The sequence below is a fragment of the Kogia breviceps genome, chromosome 3 (genome assembly GCF_026419965.1).
Source record: "Kogia breviceps isolate mKogBre1 chromosome 3, mKogBre1 haplotype 1, whole genome shotgun sequence".
Classification (NCBI taxonomy): domain Eukaryota; kingdom Metazoa; phylum Chordata; class Mammalia; order Artiodactyla; family Physeteridae; genus Kogia; species Kogia breviceps.
The window spans coordinates 188,620,814-188,648,048 of record NC_081312.1 but is presented as its reverse complement, the minus strand read 5'-3'; the positions used below and the strand labels follow the sequence as shown (position 1 = coordinate 188,648,048).

Here is a 27,235-nt window from a genome sequence, read left to right as displayed (position 1 = left end):
AAACCACAGTCACTGTCACACTTGGGGAGTGTGGGGAAACTACCTCGCTTTGGGGATTCTTTAATTGCCGTTCCAGTAATTTAATTCCCCTGTATAGACCGGCACTGAGGCTGTATTTCTGGGAGCAGACTACATCAGCTATTCTTATCTGCATCTAACTGGTGACAAAACAAAACAATCAGGAAGATTTATCAAGTGATTAGAAAGAAAAGCCAAATTACTAATCTGTCTTTTTAACATCTCTTTTAGCCTGCTCTTGAGGTTCACAGATGATACTTTTGATCCAGAACTTGCAGCAACAATAGGTAAGCCTATGTTTAAAAATTTAGTAGAAATGCCAAATATTTTCTTGCTTCGGGCTGTTTCATCTAACTCCCCTACCCGTCCTCTCACCACCCCATTGCTTCCATGTCTGTCAAAATCTTATTTGTCTTTCAAGTCTTAACTGTGGTAGTCATTAAATTTCTGAAGCCTTTGTAGATCTCACCAAGCAAAAAAAGTCCTTTTCTGTTGTCTCATGGTACTTTGTTAACACTGCAGATATTACGATTATCTGTATACACATTCCTGTGCTAGGGGTTGTCTGTTATTTAGCAGCATACAGTCATTTGAATGTTTATTGCATGCCTGGCACTGTCCTAAGAGGTGGGTTATGATGTTCAATAATGCAGACTTGGTCTCTGTCATAATGGACCTAGCAGTATCACCCAGCAGTAGAGTGTGTTAATTTTGTATTTTTAGCATTCAGTACAGTATCTGGCATGTATTCTGGCAGCATATTTATTGATATTAGTTATTAAAGATTGTTAGAAGCAGTAATACATAATACATAAATGCCTTTTAAAAATGAAATTTAGATTGCCTGAAAGTGGTTTGCCACACCAGCTTATTAGGATATATGAGAAGATAGAGCTAAATATTCTGGTGTCACATGTTTAGGGAGTCGGTGACAATGTAAAGGAACAAGAGACAGCTTGCAGCAGCAGGAAGAGCTGAGTCAGAGCAGGATAATAGCCTTGGCTCTGCCTTGAACGTTGTCATCTTGAGCAAGTCATTCACTTCCTTGTCTTCTGTAAGTTGAGGAATTTGGGGGAGCGAATACACTTTTCTTCCAGCTCTAAAATTTCATGATCTGATGAGTAGAATGTAGTAAAGATGATCCTTGTATTATTATTAGGTAAAATAAAAAGTTTCTATTAACTGGGTTGATTTTTTTTCCTTTTTATTGTTAAATAATTTCATACTTAGAGAAGAGTTGTAAAAATAATTCAAAGATTTCCTGTATATCTTAATCAAATTCCCCAAATGTTAACATTTATCACATATGCTTTATCATTCTGTCTACATACACATACACAGTATTCTTGCTTTTTTCTAATTGTTTGAGAGAAAATTGCACACAGTGTCTTCAACGTCTTTAACCTCTAAGTACTTTAATGTGTATTTTCTAGATGAACATGGATACAGTTCTCCTGTATACAGACAGATTTCATCAAATGCCCCACTAATGTCTTATATACCAAAGAAGAAGAATTGTTTCTGGTCCAGAATCCAGTCCAGCATCACATACTGAATTTTGTTGTCATTTTTCCTTAGTCTCTTTTAATCTGAACAGTTCTTCACTCTTTCTTTGTCTTTCATGGCCTCAACATTTTTGAAGAGCACATACAGGCCCGTTATTGTAGAATATCCTTCAATTGCATTTGTCCGTGTGTCCTCATGGTTAGATTCAGGTTATGCATTTTGGTCAGGAGTTCCTCAGAAGTGCCTGTCAGAGTGTGGTGTATATTTGTGCCATTACTGGTGGTGGGACTTGGTTCCTTAAGACGATGTACACCAAGTCTCTCCATCTAAATGTTTAATAAATTATATCAGGCATTACTTAGCTTTTGGATGACATGTTAATGTTGACAGATTTACTGTTATGTGTGTAAAAGGGAATCATTTAAAACACTAGTAATTCAAAATCTATTTAATTTGGTTTTGGTATATTATTTGCTCCTTTAAAAAATCAGTTATTAATAAAACTTGACTTTGCTCAGAACATACCTGGTATTGGATAAGCGAGGATTAGAAGAATAATAACTGGCGGGAAAATGAACTTGCCTAGAGTTAAAATTTTCCTACGGGAGTGATCTTATATGTACTATAAACTATCTGTCTTCATCTCAAACCCAAATGTAACTGGGGACTTGCAGATTGACAGATCATTTGTCGTCTTTATTACTAAAAAGGCTTTGCTTTAAAAGCAAATACTAAGATTGTAGCATACTGACGAGAATATACATAATTTGTTCCACCAGTGGGCCTTGGGTCTTGAAAAGTATCTTTTACATTTCGGCATCAGATAATTTTCTGCCCTAGGTTATAACCAATATACATGAGTTTTTGAAATAAAAATAATTAGCCCAGTTGTTAATGGCCATATGAAAATTAGTATTTACGTCACAGTATAATAGTAAGGAAAGCACACCCTTATCTTTCAGTAATACAGTGAGACACTCAAGTTTCTGTCTTGTATAAAATACTCTATTAAGGTAATTGTTGGATTTGGGGTTTGAAGATGGTACTGTAGAGTTGGCGTTTTCCTCTTTTGCTTTCTGGCAATTGACTAATAACAAAGAGAGGGAGAAACTAAAACCCCAACCCATAGTCCACTGTACTAGAGGGCAGCTAAAATGCCAAACCACAGAGTAGGTGGAATGGCTGCCAAGAGCGGTGGGGACCAGACAGGCCGCCTGTAGGAGAAAGTAGGTGATGCCAGGGCTGCAGAGCTCGGAGCCAGCAAGAGCTGCTTTATGAGGTTGAGAGGCCCACTGTGAGGTGCAAAACCTATATCCCTTGTTTGTGAAAGCAAAGTGGCTTCTTAAACTAATGGCAGGAGTTACCCTGCATCTGGTTTGGTTTTAAGAAGTTGGGAAGGTGAAGCCAAACAAGGAGTCATACAAACCAGCCATTTTTGCATTTTGTCTGTCTCTGTGGCAGGAGGGGAGGAGATGCCCTTGAAAAACCTCAAGGTTGCCTATCTCCTCTGCATGTCGAGAAGTAAAAGCCTAACTGATTCTCATGTAAAACCCTGAATCAAGACAAACTTGTGCCAGTGCGGAACTGATCCACTATGGCTTTCTTTGTGAACCTCCTGCAAATAGCTTGTCCAGGAAAACCTCACCACTTTCAACTAAGACTTAGTAAAAAAGAATCCAGCTCAAGGCCACTACCACCATTCAAGAATCGAAGAGGAAGAAAGGAATGGAAAAACAAAGGACAGTTGAAGAATCCTCACCAGAAAATAATATTGCTGTAAAGAAGATGAAAATAATGACCAAACATTTTGCCATGAATTTAAAAGACTTAATGGAAATATTTATCAGTGAGAGCACAAAACAGTGATATAAGAGGTCGGGGAAGAGATAGTGCGACTACATGAGAAAATGCAGTGTGAGCTGATTGAGTGGAAAGGAAGAAAAGATAAAATAAAACCATCACTGAAATGAAGGTGAGATTGGAAGGATCACGAGGGACAGTAGAACCTGGGAAACACAATAAAGAACATAGAAGCTAGGAACGGAAAAGTGGGTAGAATTTACCAAAATGAATAAGAATATTAAAACAAATTAGAGTGAGAAAATGACAGATATGGAAATCAGAAAAGGAGATTTTACATAGTATGTTTGAGTCTTAAAAGAAGAAACATCATGAAACACAACCAATATTTAATGATATATAATCCAAGGTAACATTTCTGACATAAAAATAAACACACACAGACAAAATTGTAAGAATATTTTGACCAGGTTTTTGTTTGTTACATGGGAATGTTTGGGGGGAAAATAATAAGCACTAGATTTGTCCTTTTGCTATGGTCAGGCCATAAGATGGTGCTTAATGAGGTCTTTACCTAAGGTACTTAATCAACTGCATAGATAAAATTGGTTGAAATTTAAGCATGGATATAGAAAGTAGTTACATTAACTTTATATAGTATGATTAAATAGGCAAAATCCGCATCATGCTTTTTGTTTTTTTAATTTACCCTATTTTAGGTAACCTTTGAACACAAAAAGAGCACTTTAAGTAAAAATTTTCAAATATAAAATTAGAAAATTTAAAACTGGCTCTCTACTTAAGACAGGCTCACAAACTATTTCTTAATCTCTAAGACTTACAATTGTTACAATATGTGAAAGTGTTTTTTGAGGGTTGATACATTTCAACGAAAGTTAGACAAATTTTGCTTGTTGTTGGTTGACTTTAGATCAGTGATTCTTTTTTTTTTTTTTTTTTTTGTGGTACGCGGGCCTCTCACTGTTGTGGCCTCTCCCGTTGCGGAGCACAGGCTCCGGACGCACAGGCTCAGCGGCCATGGCTCACGGGCCCAGCCGCTCCGCGGCATGTGGGATCTTCCCGGACCGGGGCACGAACCCGTATCCCCTGCATTGGCAGGCGGATTCTCAACCACTGCGCCACCAGGGAAGCCCTAGATCAGTGATTCTTATCACTCCCTTGTTAAGTTTTTAGAAATACCCATGACTGTTTGGCTTCTAAGGGCAGGTGTCAGATCTGTTTCATCCACAAGTTACCTTATAGTTTGGGCTTACTTAACAGAAAGATAATTTAATTAAAATGCAAAGTAGTTTATACATCTTGTTTAATGCCACAACATAAACTTGTTACAATACTTGGGAATATGAGATAATTCAGAAAGTAAAATAGAACTATTCTATTTCATATAATTTCATTCAATTAAACATGTTAAAGTAATAAAAATGGCTCTGACATTTCTTTATTTAGAATAATGACAAATGGTCTTGATCATATATAGATTGTTTCTTTCTTCCATTCTACTTAGAGGCTTTATTAGTAAAGGTTGTGATTTTTTTCATATGCCTTTTCAGCACTGACTAATGGTTGATAGACCTTTTTATACTGAAATGTCCTTGCTTTCCTAGATAAGCCTTCACTCATTTTGTTTGATGTATTTCTGGATTCTGTTGACTAATTTATAATTTTTATATGTAAGATGGTCTTTCCTTTTTTGTATTTTTAAAAAATCAGAATTTGGTATTAAAGTTTTTTCTGTTTATACAATGAAGGAGCTTTCCGTCTTTTAAAATTGTCCTTACTTGCTTAAGTACTACTGGAATTATCTGTTCTGTGAAGGTTGTATTTCATCTGAGTCAGTCTGATCCTGCTTCTCCCTCACTGTTACAACCTCTTCAGGTTCTCTGTTTCTTAGCACAGTCTTAGGAGTGCAGCTAGGAAGGAAAATCCCAGCTCACTTGTTAAGTTAGTTGCATGTAGTATCTTTTTTTTTTTTTTGGCCAGCGCACAGGATCTTAGTTCTTGGTTCCCGACCAGGGGTGGAACCCATTCCTCCTGCGGTGGGAGCTCTGGACCACCAGGGAAGTCCCTGTAGTATTCGTTTAAACGCTTCATTATCTGTGTTTATGTTCCCTCATTTCTAAACGTGTACATTTTTTTGGTCTGTCTTTTCCTTAAGGAATGTATCTATTTTATTGTTTGAGGAATTGCTTTATTTTTTCCCCTTTCTCCTTCCTACTTTTATTTTGGTTTATTTTGTTAGTTTCTTAAGATGAGTATTAAGTTCCTTTCTTTTTAGTCTTTATTCTTCAACAAAGATGTCCTCTAAGAACAAGTTTTACTGTGTCCCATAGGTTGTGATAGGCTGTTGGTTTTTCATTGCTCTCTGCATAGTTTAAATTTTCAGTTTTGCTTTCCTCTTTGAATATTTGAAATCTTTGATTTAGGAATGTGTTTCCTAATTTCCAGGCTTTTTTGGGTCATTTTATTTCTTATGTATTGGCTAATTACTTCCATTTGGAGTAAAGCCACCCACCCCTCTGCCAGCCTCATGGCCATCAGCAAGAGTCAGGGTAGCCTCAGAATTTAGCCTACTTCTGACAAGACCTTCTTCCACACACCTCTTTCCTCTCCAGATGTTCTTCTCTTGCTACTGCTAGCTGCCATAAGGCCATCAGGCATAATAACCGTTGTTCCCTCTAAGTAGTCTCCACGGAAATCCCTGGTGTCTCTTCATTACCCAGACTCGGATCTTCATAACGTTGTTCACCTTCTTTTCTTGCCTCCAGTGCTCACTCCTTCTCAGCTCTGTCTTCTTGGGGAGCAGAGCACTTAGCACATTTCATTGTTCATACTTTTTAGGTTGTTTGTAAACTGAGACTTGGGGATCTAGGTCCTCCTAACCTTGTTCTCCTTGGATCCTTAAAGCTTTTATGGTGTCTGTCTTGATGCCCCCTCTCCTGTTATCCTCTACCCCCTCCCCCAAAATAACTAAATAGCAGATAAGCCAGGAATTTTTATATTCTTTCATGAGAAGGGGGAAATTGACTTAAAGAGATTAATTAAGCTCTTGGCTATAGAGACCTTAGTAAGAGGGCTGAGACTAAATCCAGCTTCCTGACTTGGTATTCTTTTAATTACAACACAGAAATACAGCTCAGCGATGAAAAAGATCAAACACAGATTTGAACAGAATGTCAGAAATGCTAAGCATAAGAGGGAAGCAGCAAAATTAGATTTATCAGTTAATTAAATGTAAATGGGTCCAATTCTCCTAATAATTCAGATTTCCAGATTGGAGTTGAAGAGTACTTAAAAGAAATATGGAAAGGTTGAAATAAAGGGATGCACCAGTATAGAAGCAGAGGTAGTAGTATAACATGCTTTAAGGTAGAATTCAGGGCTAATGCACTGGACAAAATAAAATAGGATATAATGTAATGATGAAAAGCCAAATTAATTAACAAAACAGCTATAATAGTCATAGACAAGTAGGCACCAAACACAGAAATGATATATAAAAGCAAAATCTGTTTACAACACAAGAGAAGAATTTGATGAAAATACGTTTAGATTAGGAGATTTGTTATATCTCTTTCATAATTAGATAGATCCAAAAGACACACATAAGGTCATGGGAAATAGAATAACACAGTCAAGAAATATTTTGAATGAAGAACTAATTATTTTAAGAGCCCATGGAACAGTTTTACAAAATCAGTCTTCGGCAGCAAAATAAATTGGAAAGAAGCAGAAATTTTACAATACATGTTCTCTGATAATTTATTCTTTCAGAAAGTATTTTTGATCTATATTATGTTCCAAGGAGATAGCAATATTTTTTAAAATTATGATATAGTAAAATTGACTTCTTTGGGGGTATAGAGTTCTTTGAATTTAATATGTGTTATAACAGATGTATATGGTTATGTAATCGCTACCACAATCAGGATACCAAACAGTTCCATCATCCAAAGAGTTCCCCTAGTGCCATCTTTTTTCAGGCACACTTTTTCCCCTTTTTCCCCGTCTCTGTTCCCTGGCAGCCACTGCTAGGTCTTTATCACTATAGTTTTGTGTTTTTGAGAATGTCATGTAGATGGACTAGAGTGTGTGACCTTTCCAGCCTGAGTTTTTTCACTTAGCATGATGCGTTTGAGCTGCCTCTGAGTTTCTGCGTGTCAATAGTTTGTTCCTTTTTATTGGTGGGTTGTATTCCATTTTGGGGTTGGTTAAGTCATCTACCCCTTGTAGGCCATTTGGGTTGTTTCCAGTTTTTGGTGATAATAAATAGACCTGTTATAAACATTCAAGTACAGGATTTTACATGAAAATTAATTTTTATTTCTCTAGAGTGAATACCCAATAATGGAATTGCTGGATCATATGGTAAATGCATGTTTAACTTTGGAAAACAGTCTGTCCATTTTTTTATAAAGTGGTGGTTGTCATTTTACATTCCCACTAGCAGTATATGAAACTTCCTGTTCTTCTGTAGCCCCAATCCATTGTACTTAGTATGGTTAGACTTTTAAATCGTAATCATTTTAATAGGTGTGTATTGGTAATCTCATTGTGATTTACTTTGCATTCTCTAATGACTTATGATGTTGAGCATCTTTTAAAGTTCTTATTTGCTATCCACATGTATATATATTGTGTGTGTGTGAAGTGTCCAAGTCTTGTTCAGTTTTTAATTGGGTTTTTTCTTATTGTTGAGCTTTGAGTTCTTTACACATATTCTGCATATAAGTCCATTATTAGATGAAATATGCTTTGTAAATGTGTTTTTCTTAGTCTGTGGCTCCTCTTGTAATTCTCTTAACAGTTTATTTCTAAAAGCAGAACTTGTTTATTGTGATGAAATCCAACTTACCAATTTTTTTTTTTTGGATGATGATTTCAGTGTTATATCTTATGCTCAACAGATGATTGCAATGATTTTCTCCCACATTTTCCTCTAGAAGTTTTATAGTTTTGTATCTTACACTAGGTGTATGACTCATTTTTTAAAAATTTTCACTTATAATGTTCTTTTAAAAAAAATTTTATTGGAGTATATTTGATTTACAATGCTGTGTTAGTTTCAGGTATATAGCATAGTGATTCAGTTATACATATATTCATTCTTTTTCAGATTCTTTTCCCATGTAGGTTATTACAGAATATTGAGTAGAGTGTCCTGTGCTATACAGTAGGTCCTTGTTGGTTATCTATTTTATATATAATAGTGTGTATATGTTAACTCCAAGCTCCTAATTCATCCTTCCCCACTCCATGTTTCCCCGTTGGTAACCGTAAGTTTGTTTTCGAAATCTGTAAGTCTGTTTCTGTTTTGTAAGTAAATTCATTTGTATCATTTTTTAAAAATTAGATTTCACATATGAGTGATATGATATTCATCTTTCTCTGTCTGACTTACTTCACTTAGTATGATAATCTCTAGGTCCATGCATGTTGCTGCCGATGGCATTATTTCATTCTCTTTTATGGCCAAGTAACATTACATTGTATATATCTACCACACCTTCTTTATCGGTTCCTCTGTTGATGGACATTTAGGTTGCTTCCATGTCTTGGCTACTGTAAATAGTGCCGAAATGAACATTGGGGTTCATGTATCTTTTCAAATTATGGTTTTCTCCAGATATATGCCCAGGAGTGGGATTGCTGGATCATGTGGTAGTTCTATTTTTAGTTTTTTAAGGAACCTCCATACTGGTGAGCTTTCCCCCATTCATAATTTTCTTGTTTCTAGCTGTGGCCTTTTCTTTTCTGCCTAGAGAAGTTCCTTTAGGTTTTTTGTAAAGCTGGTTTGGTGGTGCTGAATTCGCTGACCCTTTGCTTGTCTGTAAAGCTTTTGATTTCTCCATCAAATCTGAACAAGAGCCTTGCTCAGTAGAGTATTCTTGGTTGTAGGTTTTTTCCCTTTCATCACTTTAAGTGCTACTCCCTTCTGGCCTGCAGAGTTTCTGCTGAAAAATCAGCTGATAACCTTATGGGGATTCTTTTAGATATTAATTCTTGCTTTTCCCTTGTTGCCTTTAATATTTTTTCTTTCTGTTTAATTTTTGTTAGTTTGATTAATCTGTGTCTCAGCAAGTTCCTCCTTGGGTTTATCTTGTATGGGACTCTCTGTGCTTCCTGGACTTGAATGTTTCCTTTCTCATGTTAGGGATATTTTCAGCTATAATCTCTTCAAATATTTTCTCAGGCCCTTTCTCTCTCTTCTCCTTCTGGGACCCCTGTAATGCAAATGTTGGTGGGTTTAATGTTGTCTCAGAGGTCTCTAAGACTGTCCTCATTTCTTTTCATACTTTTTTCTTTTTTATATTTCACAGCAGTGATTTCCACTACTTTGTCTTCCAGTTCACTTGTTGTTTTTCTGCCTCATTTTCTTCTGCTGTGGATTCCTTCTAATGTATTTTTCATTTCAGTTATTGTATGGTTCATCTCTGTTTGTTCTTTAAATCTTCTAGCTCTTTGTTAAACATTTCTTATATCTTCTTGGTCTGTGCCTCCATTCTTTTTCTGTGATCTTGGATCAACTTTATTATTGTTACTCTAAATTCTTCTTCAGGTAGATTGCCTATCTCCACTTCATTTAATAGTCCTTTGGGTTTTTATATTGTTCCTTTGAAACATATTTCTCTGCCTCCTCATTTTGTCTGACTTTCTGTGTTTGTGGTCTCCTTTCTGCAAGCTTCAGGATCATAGCTCTGCTTGCTTTTGGTGTCTGCCCCTGATGGGTGAGGCTGGTCATGGGGCTTGTGCAGGCTTCCTGGTGGAAGGGACTGGTGCCCATCCATTGGTGGGTGGAGCTGGGTCTTGTCCCTCTGGTGGGCAGGGCCGTGTCAAGAGGGTGTGTTTAGAGGTGGCTGTGGGCTCAGTATGACTTTAGACAGCCGTCTGCTGATGGGGTGGGGCTGTGTTCCTGTCTTTCCAGTTGTTTGGTCTGAGGTGTTCCAGCACTGGAGCCTGCAGGCAGTTGGGTGGAGCTGGGTCTTGGGGTAGAGCTGGACATCTCCGGGAGAGCACACACCGATTAATATTCCCTGGGCACAGGAATTCTCTGGTGGTCCAGCATCCTGGACTCAGCGCTGCCTCCCCAGAGGCCCAGGCCTGACCCCATTTCCTGGCTTCTGGGGTCTCCCATGTCCTCCCTTCCACTCCCACTGCCCATGCAGGTCACAGCGCTGTAGGCATTGCAGCAGAAACACCTGAGACCTTTAGGTGCAGGTAAAATGCCTCAGAGTGGTTACATACATACCTTTCACATCTTTTGTGAGATTTAGCCCTAAGTATAGTATAGGTTTTTATGTACGATGGTAGTAAATTTTTAAAAAATATTGTTTCTTTTCATTACTATTATATAGAAATACTGTTGATTTTTAAATGTTTATTTAGTGTCCTCCAACCTTGCTAAACTTGCTTATTTGTTGTAGGTGCTTTTTTAATCCCATAGATTCCATTGGGTTTCTACATTCTTCCTTTCCAATCTGGATGCCTTTTATTTCTTGTTTTATTGCCTTGGCTGAAGATCTCCAGTGCAGTGTTGTGATGAGAGCTGATACCTTCTTTTGTTCCTGATATTAAGGGGAAAACATTCAGTCTCTACCACTGAGTGTGCTGTTAGTTGTATCTTTTCATAGATGCTGTTTATCAGGTTGAGGAAGTTTCCTTCTATTTCTGGTTTGCTGAGAGGTTTCATTAGGAATGCATGTTGGATTTTGTTAAATTCCTTTTCCACATTTGTTGAGATGTTCATATGACGTTTCTTTTTTGGTTTAAAATAGTAAAATCCACATTGATTTTTTTTTTTCCCGTGTTATATCAACTTTTCATTTCTGAAATAACATCACTTGGTTGTGCTATACTGTTCTTTTACACCTATTTGGATGACTTATGGTAAAATTTTGTTTAGGATTTTCATCTATGTTCATGAGGGATATTAATCTGTAGTTTTCTTTAATCATAGTGTCTTTGTCTGGTTTCGGTGTCATGGTACTGTAGAACTCATAGACTGACTAAGGAAGTATTCATTCCTCTTCAGTTTCCTGCAAGAGTTTGTTTGTAATGGATTATTATTTAAATGTTCAGTAGAATTCATTTGGGGCCTGGAGGTTTTTCATGGCAAGGTTTTATCCACAGATTTAAATTCTTTCATAGATATAGGATTCTCCAGTTATCTACTTTTTATTGTGAAAATATACATAAGATAAAATTTACCATTTTAACCATTTTTAAGTTTATGATTCAGTGGCACTAACTATGTTCACATTGTTTTGCAACCATCAATACTATCCATTTCCAGAACTTTTTCATAACCTCAAACAGGAACTCTACCAGTTAAGCAATAACTCCCACTCCACATTTCCTCTCAGTCCCTAGTAACTTGTTCTACCTTCCGTCTCTATGAATTTGCCTGTTCTAGATACCTTGTATTAGTAGACTCATACAATATTTGTCCTTTTGTAATTTGCTTATTTCACTTAGCATAATGTGTTTAAGGTTCATCCATGTTGTAGCATATATCAGAATTTCATTCCATTTTATAGCTGTAGGAATTGGAATTTCATTCCATTTTATGGCTAATAATGTTCCATTATATGTACATACCACATTTTGTTTATCCATTCATCTGTCCATGGACACTTGATTTGCTTCCACCTTTTGCCTTTTGTGAATAATGCTGTGTTCAATGCTGTGAACATTGTTGTACAATTACTTGAGTTCCTGTTGTCAGTTCTTTTGGGTATGTACCTGAGTGGAATTGCTACATTACATGGTAATTCTGTTTTTAGCTTTTTGAGGAACTGCCAAACTTTTTCACAGTGACTGTACCATTTTACATTCCTACCAGCAATGCACAAGCATTCTAATTTCTTTTTTTTTTTAATTCTAATTTCTTAATGTCCTTGTTAACACTTGTTAGTTTTCATGTTTTTCTTTAATTGTAGCTGTTTTAATGGATATGAAGTAGTGTCTCATTGTGGTTTTGATTTGCATTTCCCTAATGGATAATGATGTTGAGCATCTTTTCCTGTGCTTGCTGGCCATTTGTGTATATTATTTGGAGAAGTGTCTATTCAAATCCTTTTCCCCATTTTTGAATAAGGCTTTCTGTTGTTAAGTTATAGGCATTCTTCATATATTCCAAATACTAATCTCTTATCAGATAACTGGCCTGCAAATATTTTTTCCCATTTTGTGAGGTTTTTTCCACTCCCTTGACGTTGCCCTTTGATGCATATGTTTTTAATTTTGATGAAGTCCAGTTTATTTTTCTTCTGTTGCCTGTGCTCTTAGTGTTATATCCAAAAAATCTTTTCCAAATCCCATGTCATGAAAAATTTTTCCTATCCTTTCTTCTAAGAGTTTTTAAGATTTAGTTTTTACATTTACGTCTTTGATCCATTTTGGGCTAACTTTTGTATATGGTGTAAGGTTAGGGTCCAACTTCATTCTTTTGCATCTGGATATCTAGTTTTCTGAGCATCATTTGTTGAAAGGACTGGCCTTTACCTATTGAATGGTCTTGGCTTCCTTGTTGAAAATCAGTTGGCTATATATGTGAGGGTTTATTTCTGGGTTCTCTATTTATTTCATTGGTTTAAATGTCTGTACTTAATGCTAGTACCATTGTTTTAATTATTGTAGTTTTGTAGTAAGTTTTAAAGTTTGAGTCCTCCAACTATTCTTTTTTTCTCAATATTGTTATTTAGTGCCTCTTGTAATTCTATACAAATTTGAATGTCAGCTTTTCCATTCTGCAAAAAAAGCTATTAGAATTTTTATTGGATTGTGTTGGATCTGTAGATAGCTTTGGGTAGTATTGTCATCTTCACAATATTAAGTCTTCCAACTCATGAACACAGCATGTCTTTCCACTTATTTGTGTCTTCTTTAATTTCTTTCAGCACTGTTTTGTAGTTTTCAGTGTATAAATATTAAAGCTCCTTGGTTAAATTCATTCCTGAGTACTATTATTATTATTATTATCATCATCATCATCATCTATTTTTAAAGTATTTTATTCTTTTTGATGCTATTGTAAATGATATTTAAAATTTTTCTTTTTGGATTGTTCATTACTAGGGTATAGAAATGCAACTGAGTTTTGCATGTTGATTTTATATCCTGCAGCTGCTGAATTCACTTATAGTTCTAACAATATTTTTGTATGTGTATGGAATATAATCATTAGGATTTTCTACATATAAGGAATGTTGTCTGTGAACAGAGATAATTTTACTTCTTCCTTCCCAATATGGATGCCTTTTATTTCCTTTTCTTGCCTAATTGCTCTGGCTAGGACTTGAAGTACTCTGAGAATAGATGTGGTGAGTGTATGCATCCTTATCTTGTTCTGATCTGTGGGGAAAAGCTTTCAGTTCTTCACCAATGAGTATGATGTTAGTTACAGGTTTTTCTATGTATTCACTTGTGTTTTCTTCTGCATTGTCTAATCTGCTGTTAATCCCATCCTGCGTATTTATTTTTTTTAAATCTCAGACATTGTCATTTTTACCTCTAGATGTTGGTATGGGTTTTTAAAATCTCTCGCACGTCAGGTTAACTTTCTGAACATGTGCTATACAGTTATGTGTTTTTAATATCCTTCTTTGCTAGTTTTAACATCTTTGCTAGTTCTGAGTCAGTTTCTCTTGATTGCTTGTTTTTCTTTTGATAAGGCAGATGATTCCATTGATATGTTCTGGTTTCCCATTCATTGGTATTTCTTTACAGTGTAGTTGGTATTATCTTTGGAAATTTTCATGTCTCACTTATTGCTTGTTTCAAAGGCTTTATTGGTTATATTGTCTAGTTTTAACTAACTTAACCTTCATAAAATAGGCGTGTGCCTATAAAAAGATTCCTGCAGAGGAACAGAATTGAATGTTGTATTAAAAATGCAAGCCCAAATGAACTACTAGAGAAAAGCTGAAGTGACAGTTCTGTGATTTTATAATTTATAATAAGAAATATATGTTTGGTTCCTAGCACTGAACTCCGAAAACCCTTGGATTTTCTTAAGTGATAAGAATAATTAAAGATGTCTTCTGTTTTTCTTTTCTTTTTTGGCTGCACCACGTGGCTTATGGGATCTTAGTTCCCCGACCAGGGACTGAATGAACTTGGGCCCCCGCAGTGAAAGCGCCAAGTCCTAATCACTGGATGGCCAGGGAATTCCCAGGATGTCTTTTGTATTTTCATAACGAGCCTTTTTCAACCACACCTGAGTTTATGTTAATGATGTGACTTCTAGAAAGCCCCGAAGCATAGAAGCTGGTTGCCAGGAGAACCAACCATGTATTGGGCTGGCCAAAAAGTTCATTCGGGTTTTTCTGTAAGATGCTATGGAAAACCCAAACAAACTTTTTGGCCAACCCAATAATTAGAGGGTTGGAACTTTTCAGCCCTGTCTTACCTCCCTCACTTCCAGGGTGCAGAGAGGGGCTGGAGGTTTTGTTTAATCACCAAAGGCAAATGATTTAATCAGTCAAGCCTCCATAAAAAAAACCCCACGGGTTCAGAGAGCTCTGTGTCTGTGAACATGTGGAGGTACTGGAAGGATGGCATGCTTGGAGAGGGCATGAAAGCTCTGTGTCCCTTCCCCATACCTTGCCCTGTGCCCAGATCTCTTCCCTCTGGCTGTTCCTGGGTTGTATCCTTTTATAATAAAATGATAATCTAGTAAGTAAGTAAGTAAACTGTTTTCCTGAGTTCTTTGAGCTACTATATCAAATTAATCTAATTGAGGAGGGATTATAGGAACCTCTGATTTATAGCCAGTTGGTCAGAAGCACAGGTAACAACGTGGACTTGAGATTGGACTCTGAAATGGGGGTGTGGCAGTCTTGTGGGACTTCGCCCTTACCCTGTGGGATCTATCTCTTAACTTCAAGTAGATAGTGTCAGAACTGAATTGAATTGTGGGACACCCACCTGGTGTCCCTGGAAAGTCAAAGAATTGGTAGTTGTGGGGAAAACCCTACGTATTGGGTCACAGAAGTGTTCAGTGTTGTAGAGGAGAAACACAGGAGTGTTTTTTCCTAAACATTCTGCTTCTGTTATGAGCTCCTTGTTTGTCATCCACATGAGGAGGTTGAAAAGATAGTTTAATCAAAGGTAGTGAGAAGTTGGCAAAATATAAAATTTATCAAAAACATTCCCACTGCTGCCACCAATAAGGCAAATTAACAGCCACTTGCAAAACAGAAGACCCAGACTTGGTGAAGAAGCAGTTTGAGCATCTAAGAGCTAAAGAGATCATTGTCTGCACACGAGATTCACCAGAGGAACCAAGGGAAGATGAATGAGAACTGAAGGTCCTGTGTCCATTTGCCTGTCTCTTGACTTTGATGGTAGGACTCCAGGGGCAGTGTTTCCTGAGGGTGTTATCTGTAGCTTTCAAATCTAACATGTCAGAAGAGTAACTTGGAGACAGTTATTGACATGCAGATTATACGTATGACAGAGAAAGTCATGAGACTGCCAAGAAATAGATGCAGGAAATCATAAAAGAGAAAGAGGATATTGGGGGAGGGAAGGCGAACACACACCTTCCGGGAGCGTTGAGTTTCCTGTCCTGGGTAGACTAAGCTGGTAGCAGTCGGCCGTTGAGCAGGTTTGCCTTAGGTGTTTGTGAATAGAAAAGTTCGTTCTCTCTTCTCTGAAGAACCTTGAGAGTTTAACTGTGGAGCACATGTGGCGGGCCGTCTCTTTGTGACGTCTCCCAGTGGCCTTCATTTAGTACCTCTACCAAGTCAGAACCATTTCTTCATCCACATTTTCTCAAGTTTGGGTGTCTTTTTTTTGAGCTATATGAGTAAAATGTAAATAATTTCATATTTTTTATAAAAATGGTGTGGCAGATTTCTTTATCTAGACCTGGTGAATACAAGATTACTTAATATATAGAATTTTTTGTTTGTTTTGCCTCAAAGAAACTACACTTAGGTTTTCCTTGGACTGTGCAATCGGCACTGTCCTTTCGCTCGTGGTTGCCTGACATTCTAGGAATGACTTTATCAACTTCTTTATCACCTTAGCCCAAGACACCAAACTGTTTTTTAAAAATCTTTGGCATGTAGAAAGACCTGGTGTAATGCATGTTTTGAAATGCACTTTTATTACCTAATTTGTGGGTGTGATGGATTATCAGAAATCATCCAAGAATTACTAATATATTTCCAAAATGGTGACAGGTGTTCTAGGAAGCATTTAGTATTTGAGCATTTATATATATCATCTTAGTTGTGGCTGTTCTGAATTAATTGTGATAAGCTAAAATCTTTTGAAAGTTTCTTTCCAAGTGTCTTGAGTTAATATTTTCCCTCTGGCCAGTGGGATAGACTGCACATTATTTTTGATACTGTTTTAAGACATGTGGGCAGTTACTGTTCATTTAAGCCAGATGGCACGTGTCAACTCCTTTTCCAGGGCAGAGAGAGGTTTTGGGGACTGCTGTAGTAGAGCCCAATGTGACTTCTTACGGAACTTGTCTTCTCTTCATATAAATCAGTACATACAGATTTCACTGCTCTTCGAGCACTCCTCTTTAACTTACGAAGATTCTTAAAGGATTGGGCATAAACGTTTTTGTGTGTAAATTCTCTTTTTGCAGTTGTGCAGTAGCAAGTGATTATTGATAAAGTTATATAAAATGAATACTGTTTTTTAGGATAAAAACAAAGAAAAACAAAGAATTCATAAGGCAAGGAAAGAGGGGCCCTTTTATAATTTTACCAGTCTTCCAAGCTGCCCACAGCCAGAATCCGACTTAGGGTGTTGGCCAGCTGTGGACGACGCTCCTAATAATAGCTTAGGGGGCCCTGGGAAAGTGCCCCAACCCACAGTCAGCCGGAGATCCTCTCTGCATCAGCATGGTGAACTCTAGCTCTTGGCTTTTAACGTGCAGGGTCGATCACCACCTTACACCGTACACCTTACACCTTACACTTTCATTTTTTTCAATAAAACGTTTGCTTTTTCAAGAAGTACAGGTAGGTGAATGAATTTTACAAGCATTTGGTTTTCATTTTTCTTGATTAAATTCTAAGCTGCTAAACTTTAGTGACACTTTTATCTTCACATCCATAACTCTAAGAATTCGGATATGAATTTGGGCATTTAATAAAGTGGTTTTTCTGTTTCTTCATTTTCTTGGTAATTGATTTAAAATGTATGTTTTACTGGAATTCTTATCAAAATTTTCATTTTTCCAAGGTGTTGACTTTAAGGTGAAAACAATTTCAGTGGATGGAAATAAGGCCAAACTTGCAATATGGGTAAGAATTTTTTAAATGTATTTTGTGTAAATATTAAACTTGTACTTTCTGAAGAAGCAGAACTTGATGTGTGTAGTGTTCTAGAGGTGAATGAGCAATGTGTGTTTAATAACTTGGGAGATTTGATGTTGATTAAAGGGTAGACATAAATAGTTATATCTTATAATTCTGAAATCAGGCAGAGACTTGTTTTACTTACTCAGATTTTTAAAATATATAATCCCTTCAGAATATTTGAAAACAGAGCATTAAAATCATCATCTGCCAGAGAGAATCATTGTTATTGAATGTGTTTCTTTAAAGTTTTAAAAAGACTGCCTACTCTGAACTAATGCTAAAGGCAGTTGTTGGGGAGAAGGGAATGAAGCGATAGAAAAAATGATTTTTCATGTTTGTTAGTGTAAATATCTATAAACTTTGAGCTTGCCAACTTTGGATTTTTTTTTAATACTGATGCTGAGTGTTTACGTACTAACGTCTTTTCATTTGCCTGTTAACCCAGCTGTTCTGATCCGCACTCTCTGCTAACTAGACCTCTTCCTGGTAGTGCTGAATAAGGTGGCAGCAGCTGCCAGGGCATCCAGGTTACTCACTCTGTGTCTGTCTGCTCTCCTCTTCCCCCTCTCCTTCCTTCCTATCTCTGTCTCTCCATCTGAGTATGATTGCTTATATATTAAATATATTACATATAACATTTATAAAAATATGCTCATAATCTAATTCCCACATACGCTATAGTTAAATATCTAAGTATATTTTTATAACATGATAATAATATTAGAACTGGTCTGCAGTCATCAAATTGAGTCACACTTTGGTGGCTAAGTAGTAAATGCTGGCTGGGTGGGTGTCAATTACAGATTGAAGCAGCAAGTGTTCATGCATTGTATGATCTCATTAATGTTAATGGCATTCTCTGAACGGCACACTATTTCTAACACACATTTTATTCCAAATGACTGTGTGTCTTATGGGTTTTTGGTTAATTTTTTCTAAGATACAGTGCTTTGCATGATTGGTAGCCTGTTTGTCCCTCCCCAGAATATGTTTAATATCAATCAGTACAGTAATGTCTATCAAGAAACAGTTGGGAAGATGTTGGACTAGAGCATAGTAAAATATGTATGGAAGTTTAAGAACGCTCCCTTCTTTCCGTTCTGAAGTGGAGCCTGATTTTCCATGTTTTCCCGTTGGATGTGTTACCTCTTCTGCCCTTGCCCCTGCTGTGACACATACACTTTAGAATAGGGTCTGAGGCTTGATGGTCGCTGTGAGATCTTACTTTCATACAAGAAGTTTTCTGTTTGTTTGTTTTTAATTTACTTTCTAGTTCCTGCTCAATAAAAAGGTTGGCAGGTATTACTGAAGTGACATCTTTATCATAGGCTTATAAATATTTTTTAAATAAGGGAAGCTTCTCCTGACTGCAAGGATAATATAGGATCATCCTTCTAAAAAGGATGATCAAAATAGTGTGAAATTAATAGAGAAGAAAGTTCATCTTTAACCAATGTGTGCATTTTAGTGAACATCCTGTAAAATGTCAGACACATGCACATTGTTACACGTGTTGTATATGCAACTTTCTGAAAGAAGGGATTAAATTTTTACCTGCTTGTCACCCTCCCCCCAACATACTGTGTACATTGTTCAGTGTCAATAAATACAGAAGTACATCAGTTTAAATGACGATCTTAAGGTATTTACACCATTAATAGTTTTTCACAAAGATCAGAAGTGCTGTGACGAGCCTGCTAATTTGTACCTCTGTGTGTACTTGTCCAGTTACTTTACAGTGTCTTCTTAGGAGCTGAATTATTGTCTCAAAGAATATGAAGACTTAACATTGGGGTATAGGAAAAGGGTCTTCTGTACTATATATTGTTGATCTTTCTCATTTTTGCCTTTCTGAGTAATAATTTTTCTCTTATATTTGCATTTCTTTTGATTAGTGAGATTTTTTTCTTACATATTTATTGATTATATTTTAATGAATTTTCTCTTACATGCTTTGCCCTTTTTATATTAGTGTTCATCTTTTTCATGATTAAAGTCTTTATATAATAAAAATACTAGCTTTTTGTCATATGCCACATTTTTTCCACTGTCATTTTTCTTTAGAATCTTATTTACTAGGAGTATACATTAGTGTTCTTATGTGTGTGTGTAATACTAACTCTGTCATATGCTGCAGAGTTTTTCCCCTAGTTTGTCATTTACTTTCAAATATTGTTGAGGATGAGTGTTGGGGGGGCAGGGAAAGAGCATGGTGTTGGGGAGGGGTGTTCTTGCCAGACCAAGGGTTTAGTATTTACATGATTAAATCAGTTATTTTCTTCATGCATATGGGTGTCATGTCATATTTAGGAAGGCCTTCTCACTCAGTATTAGAAATATATGAATCTACTTCATGTAAATAAAATCGGTTCCTCTCCCACTTGGATGCTTCTTCTAGGATTATTCCAATAGAATAGTCAGGCACAGCCCTACCTCCTGTGCCCCCAGAAGTGCTGCACACACATCATGACCTACTTGGCACCCACCTCTGAGGTGGTTCTTCTCTACATCCTTCCCTCACTTCTGCTACATTCTGTCATTTAGCCTTTCTAGATCCTTTCCAGCTTTGTCTGTTTCTGTCTTTAATAATCCTCTCTTCTCCCATCAGAAAAAAAAACCACATATAATAAGCTCTGCTTCCTTTATCTTACGAAGATGTTATTACTTACTGCAAATTCCTGTTTTGAAGACAAGCAGAGATCTAACTTCTGACTATTTAAACATATAAATTATATAGTTATTATAAATTCGGATCCATCAGAGCTTCTGCTTGCCCCACAGCCAGACTCACGTTTACAACCGTGGGACTGGCAGTTGTTGACGTTTGATACACGTCTTTACTTTTCTTCAGCTTATTTTACATGAGCAGCCTGCAAACTTTTTCTTAAAAGACTGGAAAATAAATATTTAGTTCAACCCCAAGGTGGGCCGTACAGTAGTACATAAGTGAATGGGCCTGGCTGTGTTCCAGGAAAAGTCTATTTAATAAAATCATACAATGAAACAGGTGGTGGGCTGAGGCAGCAGTTTACCAACTGCTGCTTTGCTTAATCTTAGGTAGACTTGAGCCACAGTCCGAGGACGGTAGAAAGAAGACAGAAGGAACCTTTTTTTTTTTCAACAAAAGTTGAGCAACTATTCTATGGCAGGAGTTTCTCTGGGCTCTGGGGTTAAACTGGTGATTGAGCAGATGTGGTCCCTTCCTTGTGAAATTTACATTTCCTAGCTTGTGTACATCTTATATTCATTACCCCTAATATGAGTCAGATATGTAATAAGGAGTGGTTTGGTTTTAATGCATTTTCCTGAAAGAAGATACATAGAAAACATTTTTTAAAGTACAACCTAAAAATTGCCTACTTAAAATAAAACACCCCTGTAATTCTCTTTAAATTAGTGGCTCTCAACCTTGACTCTATGTCAGAATCACCTGGTGGGAAGAGTATTAAAACTTCTGTCATACCCTGGTTAAGTCGGAATCTTCATGGGTTGAAGCTAGGCGTCTGTATTTTTCATTTCCCAGGAAATTTTATTGTGCCACCAGAGTTGAGAACAATGGCTTTCAATGAAATGGGTTTCATGTGTGATAAAAATCTTAAATCCAAAATGGCAGAAAACCTATACTTTGTTACATTTTTTTCTAGAGATGAGGCGGTATTTGTTAGTTTTTATGTTACATTTGTCAGTTAAAAAAAAACATGTCTTATTTAAATTTTAAGTTTTAAATGAGCTTGATATTTTAATAATGCTGTTCAACTTTCTGCTCTTAAATTAGTATGTTGAAGATTTTTATTTATACTTTGTTTTGTTTAATAATAATTGATTGTCACTTTTAGGATACTGCTGGTCAAGAAAGGTTCAGAACATTAACTCCCAGCTATTACAGAGGTGCACAGGGTGTTATATTAGGTATGGTTTTACTTTAATATACCGTTTAAAAAATATTGTTTTATTCCTGGGGAATTTCTAATTTTCCTTGTTTGTGAAGGTCAATAAATTTTTGTTTCATTTTGCTTTAGGGCTACTTTTACGTGACTTGAAGTTATATTAACTTCATGTAATATTAATGAATATTTAAACTTTTAAAATTTTGTTTCAGCCCTTTGTCTAGCAATTTAAAAAATAAAGATCAGAAACATGTACTAAGGAGTGGTTTGGATTTATGCATTTTCCTGAAAGAAGATACACAGAAAACATTTTTTAAAGTACAACCTAAAAATCGCTTACCTAAAATAAAACACCCCTATAATTTATCTGGTTTAAAAGCACGTGTTGCTGAGGACATAATTGAGGACCAGTCCTCCTGTCATTGGTCTGTCTTTGAGTATTACCAGAAACCCATCTTCAGTCAGCAGCTTACAAATATTTACTGCCAGATTATAAAAGAAGGGCAGAGTGTTAGTTGCTTAGCGGAATCTGTTTTATTAGTCTTGAAAAATAGCACAAAGCACTTAGTACTGTTGATTTATAATCACACAGAACTTAAAAACCAAGTGTGGATTTTCAATATAATTTATTGAAAAGTGCTTGTTCTTAATATTCCTGAGAAACTGTTTAAAATGAATATTGATCAATTGTAGGGAGAAATCTCTTTTTATATCATGACTTGTGAGGTTTTGGTTTCATTTCTGTTAATTTGACAGTGACTGTCATAGTTCTGGTTCAGCATCTCCTAAGTTTAGAAAACACTTTAAATTAATAAGCTCTTTATTTAGTATAATGCAGAGTGATGTGAGATGAAAGTGAAAACAGAGGAACATATTTTTTCAAATTTTCAAATTCTGGTCCTTATGAGAAATAAAATAACAGGGTATCATAGATGTTGAAATTTATGTAAAATTTTTTGGTATTTTGCCACAGATTTGAATCTACACACCTTTTGGTTTTCAGACAAACTTTTTTTGTTGTTATAAATGGAGAGAGCTGTTGTTTTGCTTAATTCTCAGTTATCACATAGGATATAATTTCATTTCTCTCACAACATATGTAAATAAAGTTGAAGTATGTATGTAAATGCATATTTTTTTAAAAAAATACACTCGTTTCTTCCATCTGGATCAGTAGGCACTGATTTTTAAGCATTGAAGTCTTAAAAAACAGACTTGTCTGTATAGTAATGTCAGTTCCTAGTACATATCAGAAATACAATGTCATTGTTTCTTACTTTTGATATTTATTTAATAAATTATTCTTTTTATTTCAGTTTATGATGTCACAAGAAGAGACACCTTTGTTAAACTGGATAATTGGTTAAATGAGTTGGAAACATACTGCACGAGAAATGACATAGTAAACATGCTAGTTGGAAATAAAATTGATAAGGTGAGAAGTCAGACACTTGGCAGTTTGGCTCTATATTTTGGTAGCTTTTCTTAATCTTTGATTTGTCTTTTAGGAAAATCGTGAAGTTGATAGAAATGAAGGCCTGAAGTTTGCACGGAAGCATTCCATGTTATTTATAGGTAGGTGTGTGAATCTTTTTCTTTTCATTATTAATGAAGAGTTTTGAAATGGAGTTTCTGTTACATCGTTCTCTTTATGAACCATAAAATGTGTGTATATAGCTCATGGTTGTCTTGTGCTATAACACTAACCAACTGTAGAACCAGGTTCCTTATTTTTCTTTCTGTGAAAAAGAACAGGATCACATCCTGTGAAGCCTTACAGAACACGGTCACACCATTCCTGTCCTTCAGTAAAGCCAGGAACCCAGCCCTGCACTCGTACCTGCTGGTTCCTGTGCTGGCCGCATGGCACCACCTGAGAGCTTGTTAGAAATGCTTCATTTCAGACGCTCGCCCAGTTTTTCTGAATTAGAATCTGCATTTGAGAAAGATGTTCATGTGATCTGTATGCACGTTAGTATGTGAGAAGCACGGTAGAGCAAGTGTTGGCAAATACAGCACGGGCCAGATGTGGCCCCACTGTTTGTATGGGAACACACCATGCCTGCTCATGGTTTGGACTTATGCATTTTCCTTAAAGAAGATACATAGAAAACATTTTTTAAAGTACAACCTAAAAATCGCTTACCTAAAATAAAACACCCCTATAATGGCCCGTAAGAAGCCGAAGCAAGAGGCTGGTTATTCTCTTACAGTGGCCTAGATGAGGGGCGCTGGTGGCGCTGACTGCCGTGGCATTCGTGGGTGGTGGGAAGTTGGCCGACGCAGGAGGCGCTTTGAGGGTAGAGCTGACAGCACATAGGTTGGGTGTGGAGGATAAGGAAAGAGAGCAGTCAGGATACGTTCAAGTCTCTGGCATGAGCAGCTAGGCGGATGGTGGTGCCGTAACTGAGATGCAGAACTCTGAGATAAGAACAGGTTTAGGCAGAGGAATAGGGAATCAAGATTCCTGCTTAGACACAAGACCTGTCTCTCAGACAACCAGTGGACATCGTGGTCATTGGCATTGAGGTGGCATTTAAAGTCATGGGATTGGAGCAATCACTACAGGAAAAACTGGCTAGAAAAGGACTGAAGATTGAGCCTCGGGGTACTCCAACCATTAGAAGTCAGCAGAAAGAGGAGGTGCCAGCAAGTAAGGCTGTGAATGATCTGCCAGTGAGAGAGGAGTACCAGGAGTGTTCGGTGTCCTGGAAGTCACGTGAACAAAGTATTTAAAGGAAGAGAGCGGTCAGCCGCATCAAAAGCTGCAAGGTGTCAAGTGAGAAAAGGACGTTGGATTTGACAAGGCTGTTGGTAGTCTTTAAAAGAATAGTTTCCATGGAGTGGTGGGAACAAAAGTCTAACTAGAGTAGTTTGAAGAAACCTTTGAGATAAAGTGGAAAGAACTTACATGGACAACTCTTTGTGACAGTTTTGTTTGGAGAGAGTAGAGAAAGTAGGTGGCTACTGGAGGAGGCGTGGGCTGGAGGGCAGGTTGCTTGGTTGGGCGGGTGGGTGTTTAATAAGACAGACAATCATTTTGGTGGGCTTTTCAGCTGACTGGTGTAGCCCAGTGGAGGGGGCACATGATTTTTCTCTGAATGAGAAGAGATGGGATCCTGGGAACTAGACCAAGGGGGCCTCGGCCAGCAGCCGGGATGGTCCACCCGTTGTAACAGGAGTGAAGGCAAAGCCTAAGGGTACAGATGCAGCTGGGCTGGTAACCCTGTTAGCGGGATGATCGGTAGTTCTTGCCGGGTCGTTTCTGTTTTTCTCAATATAGAGCTAGATCATCAGCTGAGGTCGAGGAGCTTTAAGATGACGGAATAAACAGTCATCTCAGCCTGGGAAAGAGGCAGTCACTGGGGAATACAGGATTGCGGAGCAGTGCTAAGTGTCCACGTGCGTCTCATGAGCATAAATTTAAAAGGGTGTTAGTGTTCATGGTTGTATGTCATTTATCCAACCACCTATAGCTGCTGGGTCACAGGCACAGAGCAACCAGATTGTTTAACTTAGAGCCTAGATTTCCTTATTCTAAAAGGGGAATGATACCTGCTTCCGGGGCTAATTTTAAGAACTAAAAAAATTAAGGAAAGAACTTTGGCATAGTGTTTGAGTAGGGCTTTAAAATTTACAACTCTGTCACAAAATCTTGGGCTTACATACTGCTAGTCTTATGGATAGAATTTAAATAGCTCAACTTTGAGAGTTGCAGGAAATTCGCTAACCTTAAACCTGTGGGGAGAGATTTGGCTTTTTATACATCATCAGCTGATATCTCTGCTGTAAAAGTTTTCCAGAAAAATGTAGAAATATGATCAGAAGAGAATATACTCTGACATTTTTCCTTGAATTTCAGAGGCAAGTGCAAAAACTTGTGATGGCGTACAGTGTGCTTTTGAGGAACTTGTTGAAAAGATCATTCAGACGCCTGGACTGTGGGAAAGTGAGAACCAGAATAAAGGAGTCAAACTGACACACAGGGAAGAAGGCCAAGGAGGAGGAGCCTGTGGTGGTTATTGTTCTGTGTTATAAACTCTGGGAAACTCCATCTCTTGCATATTTGATCAGATAACGTCATCTTTCTGTATATAAACTCTTTAACTGCTATTTTAGGGTCCTTGCAGTTTGCACATATTTGTTTTGTATCATGGCAGTAAATATTTGCGAGAAATCCCACTTACCGACTTTTCTAGGTAAAACATTATGGTAAGCATGCACAGTTTGCAATCTGCAGTTTTTAATGTAACATAAAATAGGTGTACCTTTATAAGTACATTTGATTTTATGATTTACATTCATCATGTGATTTTTTAAAAATCCACTTATCTAGTATATGTTGATACAAAGTCTTTTTTTTCATTTAAATACTCATCAGTTACTGAATTAATTGGTATGTAGAACTCCTAGGACCACTGGAAGATATACAGGTGTCATCAAACCTGGCAAATTTCCCTTCAGAAGTAACAAAGAGCATGATTCCATAACTTTTCTAGGACGTTTGCTGACGGATTCTCTTTTAGTACTAAGCAAAATTCTCTTTACAGGATGTAGTCCAGGCCAATTTATAATTAAATCTCTGTTCTGATGATGCTTCTAAAATAGCATCGATATGTTAAAGAAGTTTGGTCTTACTTTTAATTTAGTTCAAGAGTAGCTCAGCTGCTTAACTGGAGTTTTAATTCATGGGATTCATGACCCTTTGTGCAGCATTTTTGGTTATGTGGTACTTGACAGGATGGCAATAAGGTTTCCCCGCATTTTGTTTTCAGAAGGACAGGAATAGTGTGTTTATGCAACTCATACCACTTTTAAAAACAACACCTTTTTCCATAAATGTTGGTCGTGTTTGTCCAAGTACTTCAATTGTAGCTTGTGTAATGTTAATGAATATCTGTATCTTATGACTTCCGTAAATGGCTAGTTGATACTCAAAAACCTACTTCTGTGTTTTGAGGGTTGGGGGGAAACACACTAAATTATAATTTGAGAAAGGCATATTGCTTCCAGATTTTGATGTGTGTGGGAAAATACTCTTGCAATGAAAATCTTGGTAATTTACTGTAACAAGTAGCCAATAGTTTATCAAAACCAACTTGTACAGACTAATAAATCTTTTCCACAGTATTCAGTTTTGTAACCTCTTGCTATTGTACACTGTATATTTTTTCACTCATATATTTAATTTACATTGATCTCTGCTATTTTAAGCCTCCAGATAAGTAATTTCTCCTTTCAGGCAGGTTACTCTAATACCCCTCAGTAATATTAATAAGAAATATTAATTTCTGGGCAGTTTGTTCTCTGTATACAGTTGCAGATGATAAACATTTCTGTGGGTTACCTTTGCAATATGTGTGATAATGGGCTGAAATGTACATCTTCACATAAGAAAACCTTACATTCTACGTGGTTCACACTTCGTTAGACTACATTACATTTGATTAAATGTTTTCTGCATTATGTATGTTTTTACTAAATATGAAACATATACTACTTTAATGTTGGAGAAAGATAGCTAACACATGTACTTAGCGATTTGTTGTTACATTAAAACTGTAGATTTGTATATTTATATAGTTTCTGTATTGACATTTCTGTTTATTGCTTTTTGCTCCTTGAACTATATAATACTCTTTCTGTGCATTGGATTGTCTTGATTTGGTCAGAATT

At 36.7% G+C, this 27,235-nt stretch overlaps 1 protein-coding gene across 1 annotated transcript in view; it reads left to right on the top strand.

Annotated features, from left to right (window-relative positions):
• Positions 1-26,689, top strand: part of RAB18 (RAB18, member RAS oncogene family) — a 31,174-nt gene extending 4,485 nt beyond the window's left edge. Inside the window, exons 2-7 of the mRNA XM_059056818.2 lie at positions 250-305; positions 17,554-17,615; positions 21,509-21,581; positions 22,876-22,994; positions 23,068-23,134; positions 25,422-26,689. Of these exons, the coding sequence (XP_058912801.1) occupies positions 250-305; positions 17,554-17,615; positions 21,509-21,581; positions 22,876-22,994; positions 23,068-23,134; positions 25,422-25,597 (553 nt within the window). The 3' untranslated portion in view covers positions 25,598-26,689. The remainder of the gene's footprint in view (positions 1-249; positions 306-17,553; positions 17,616-21,508; positions 21,582-22,875; positions 22,995-23,067; positions 23,135-25,421) is intronic.
• The last annotated feature ends 546 nt before the right edge of the window (positions 26,690-27,235 follow it).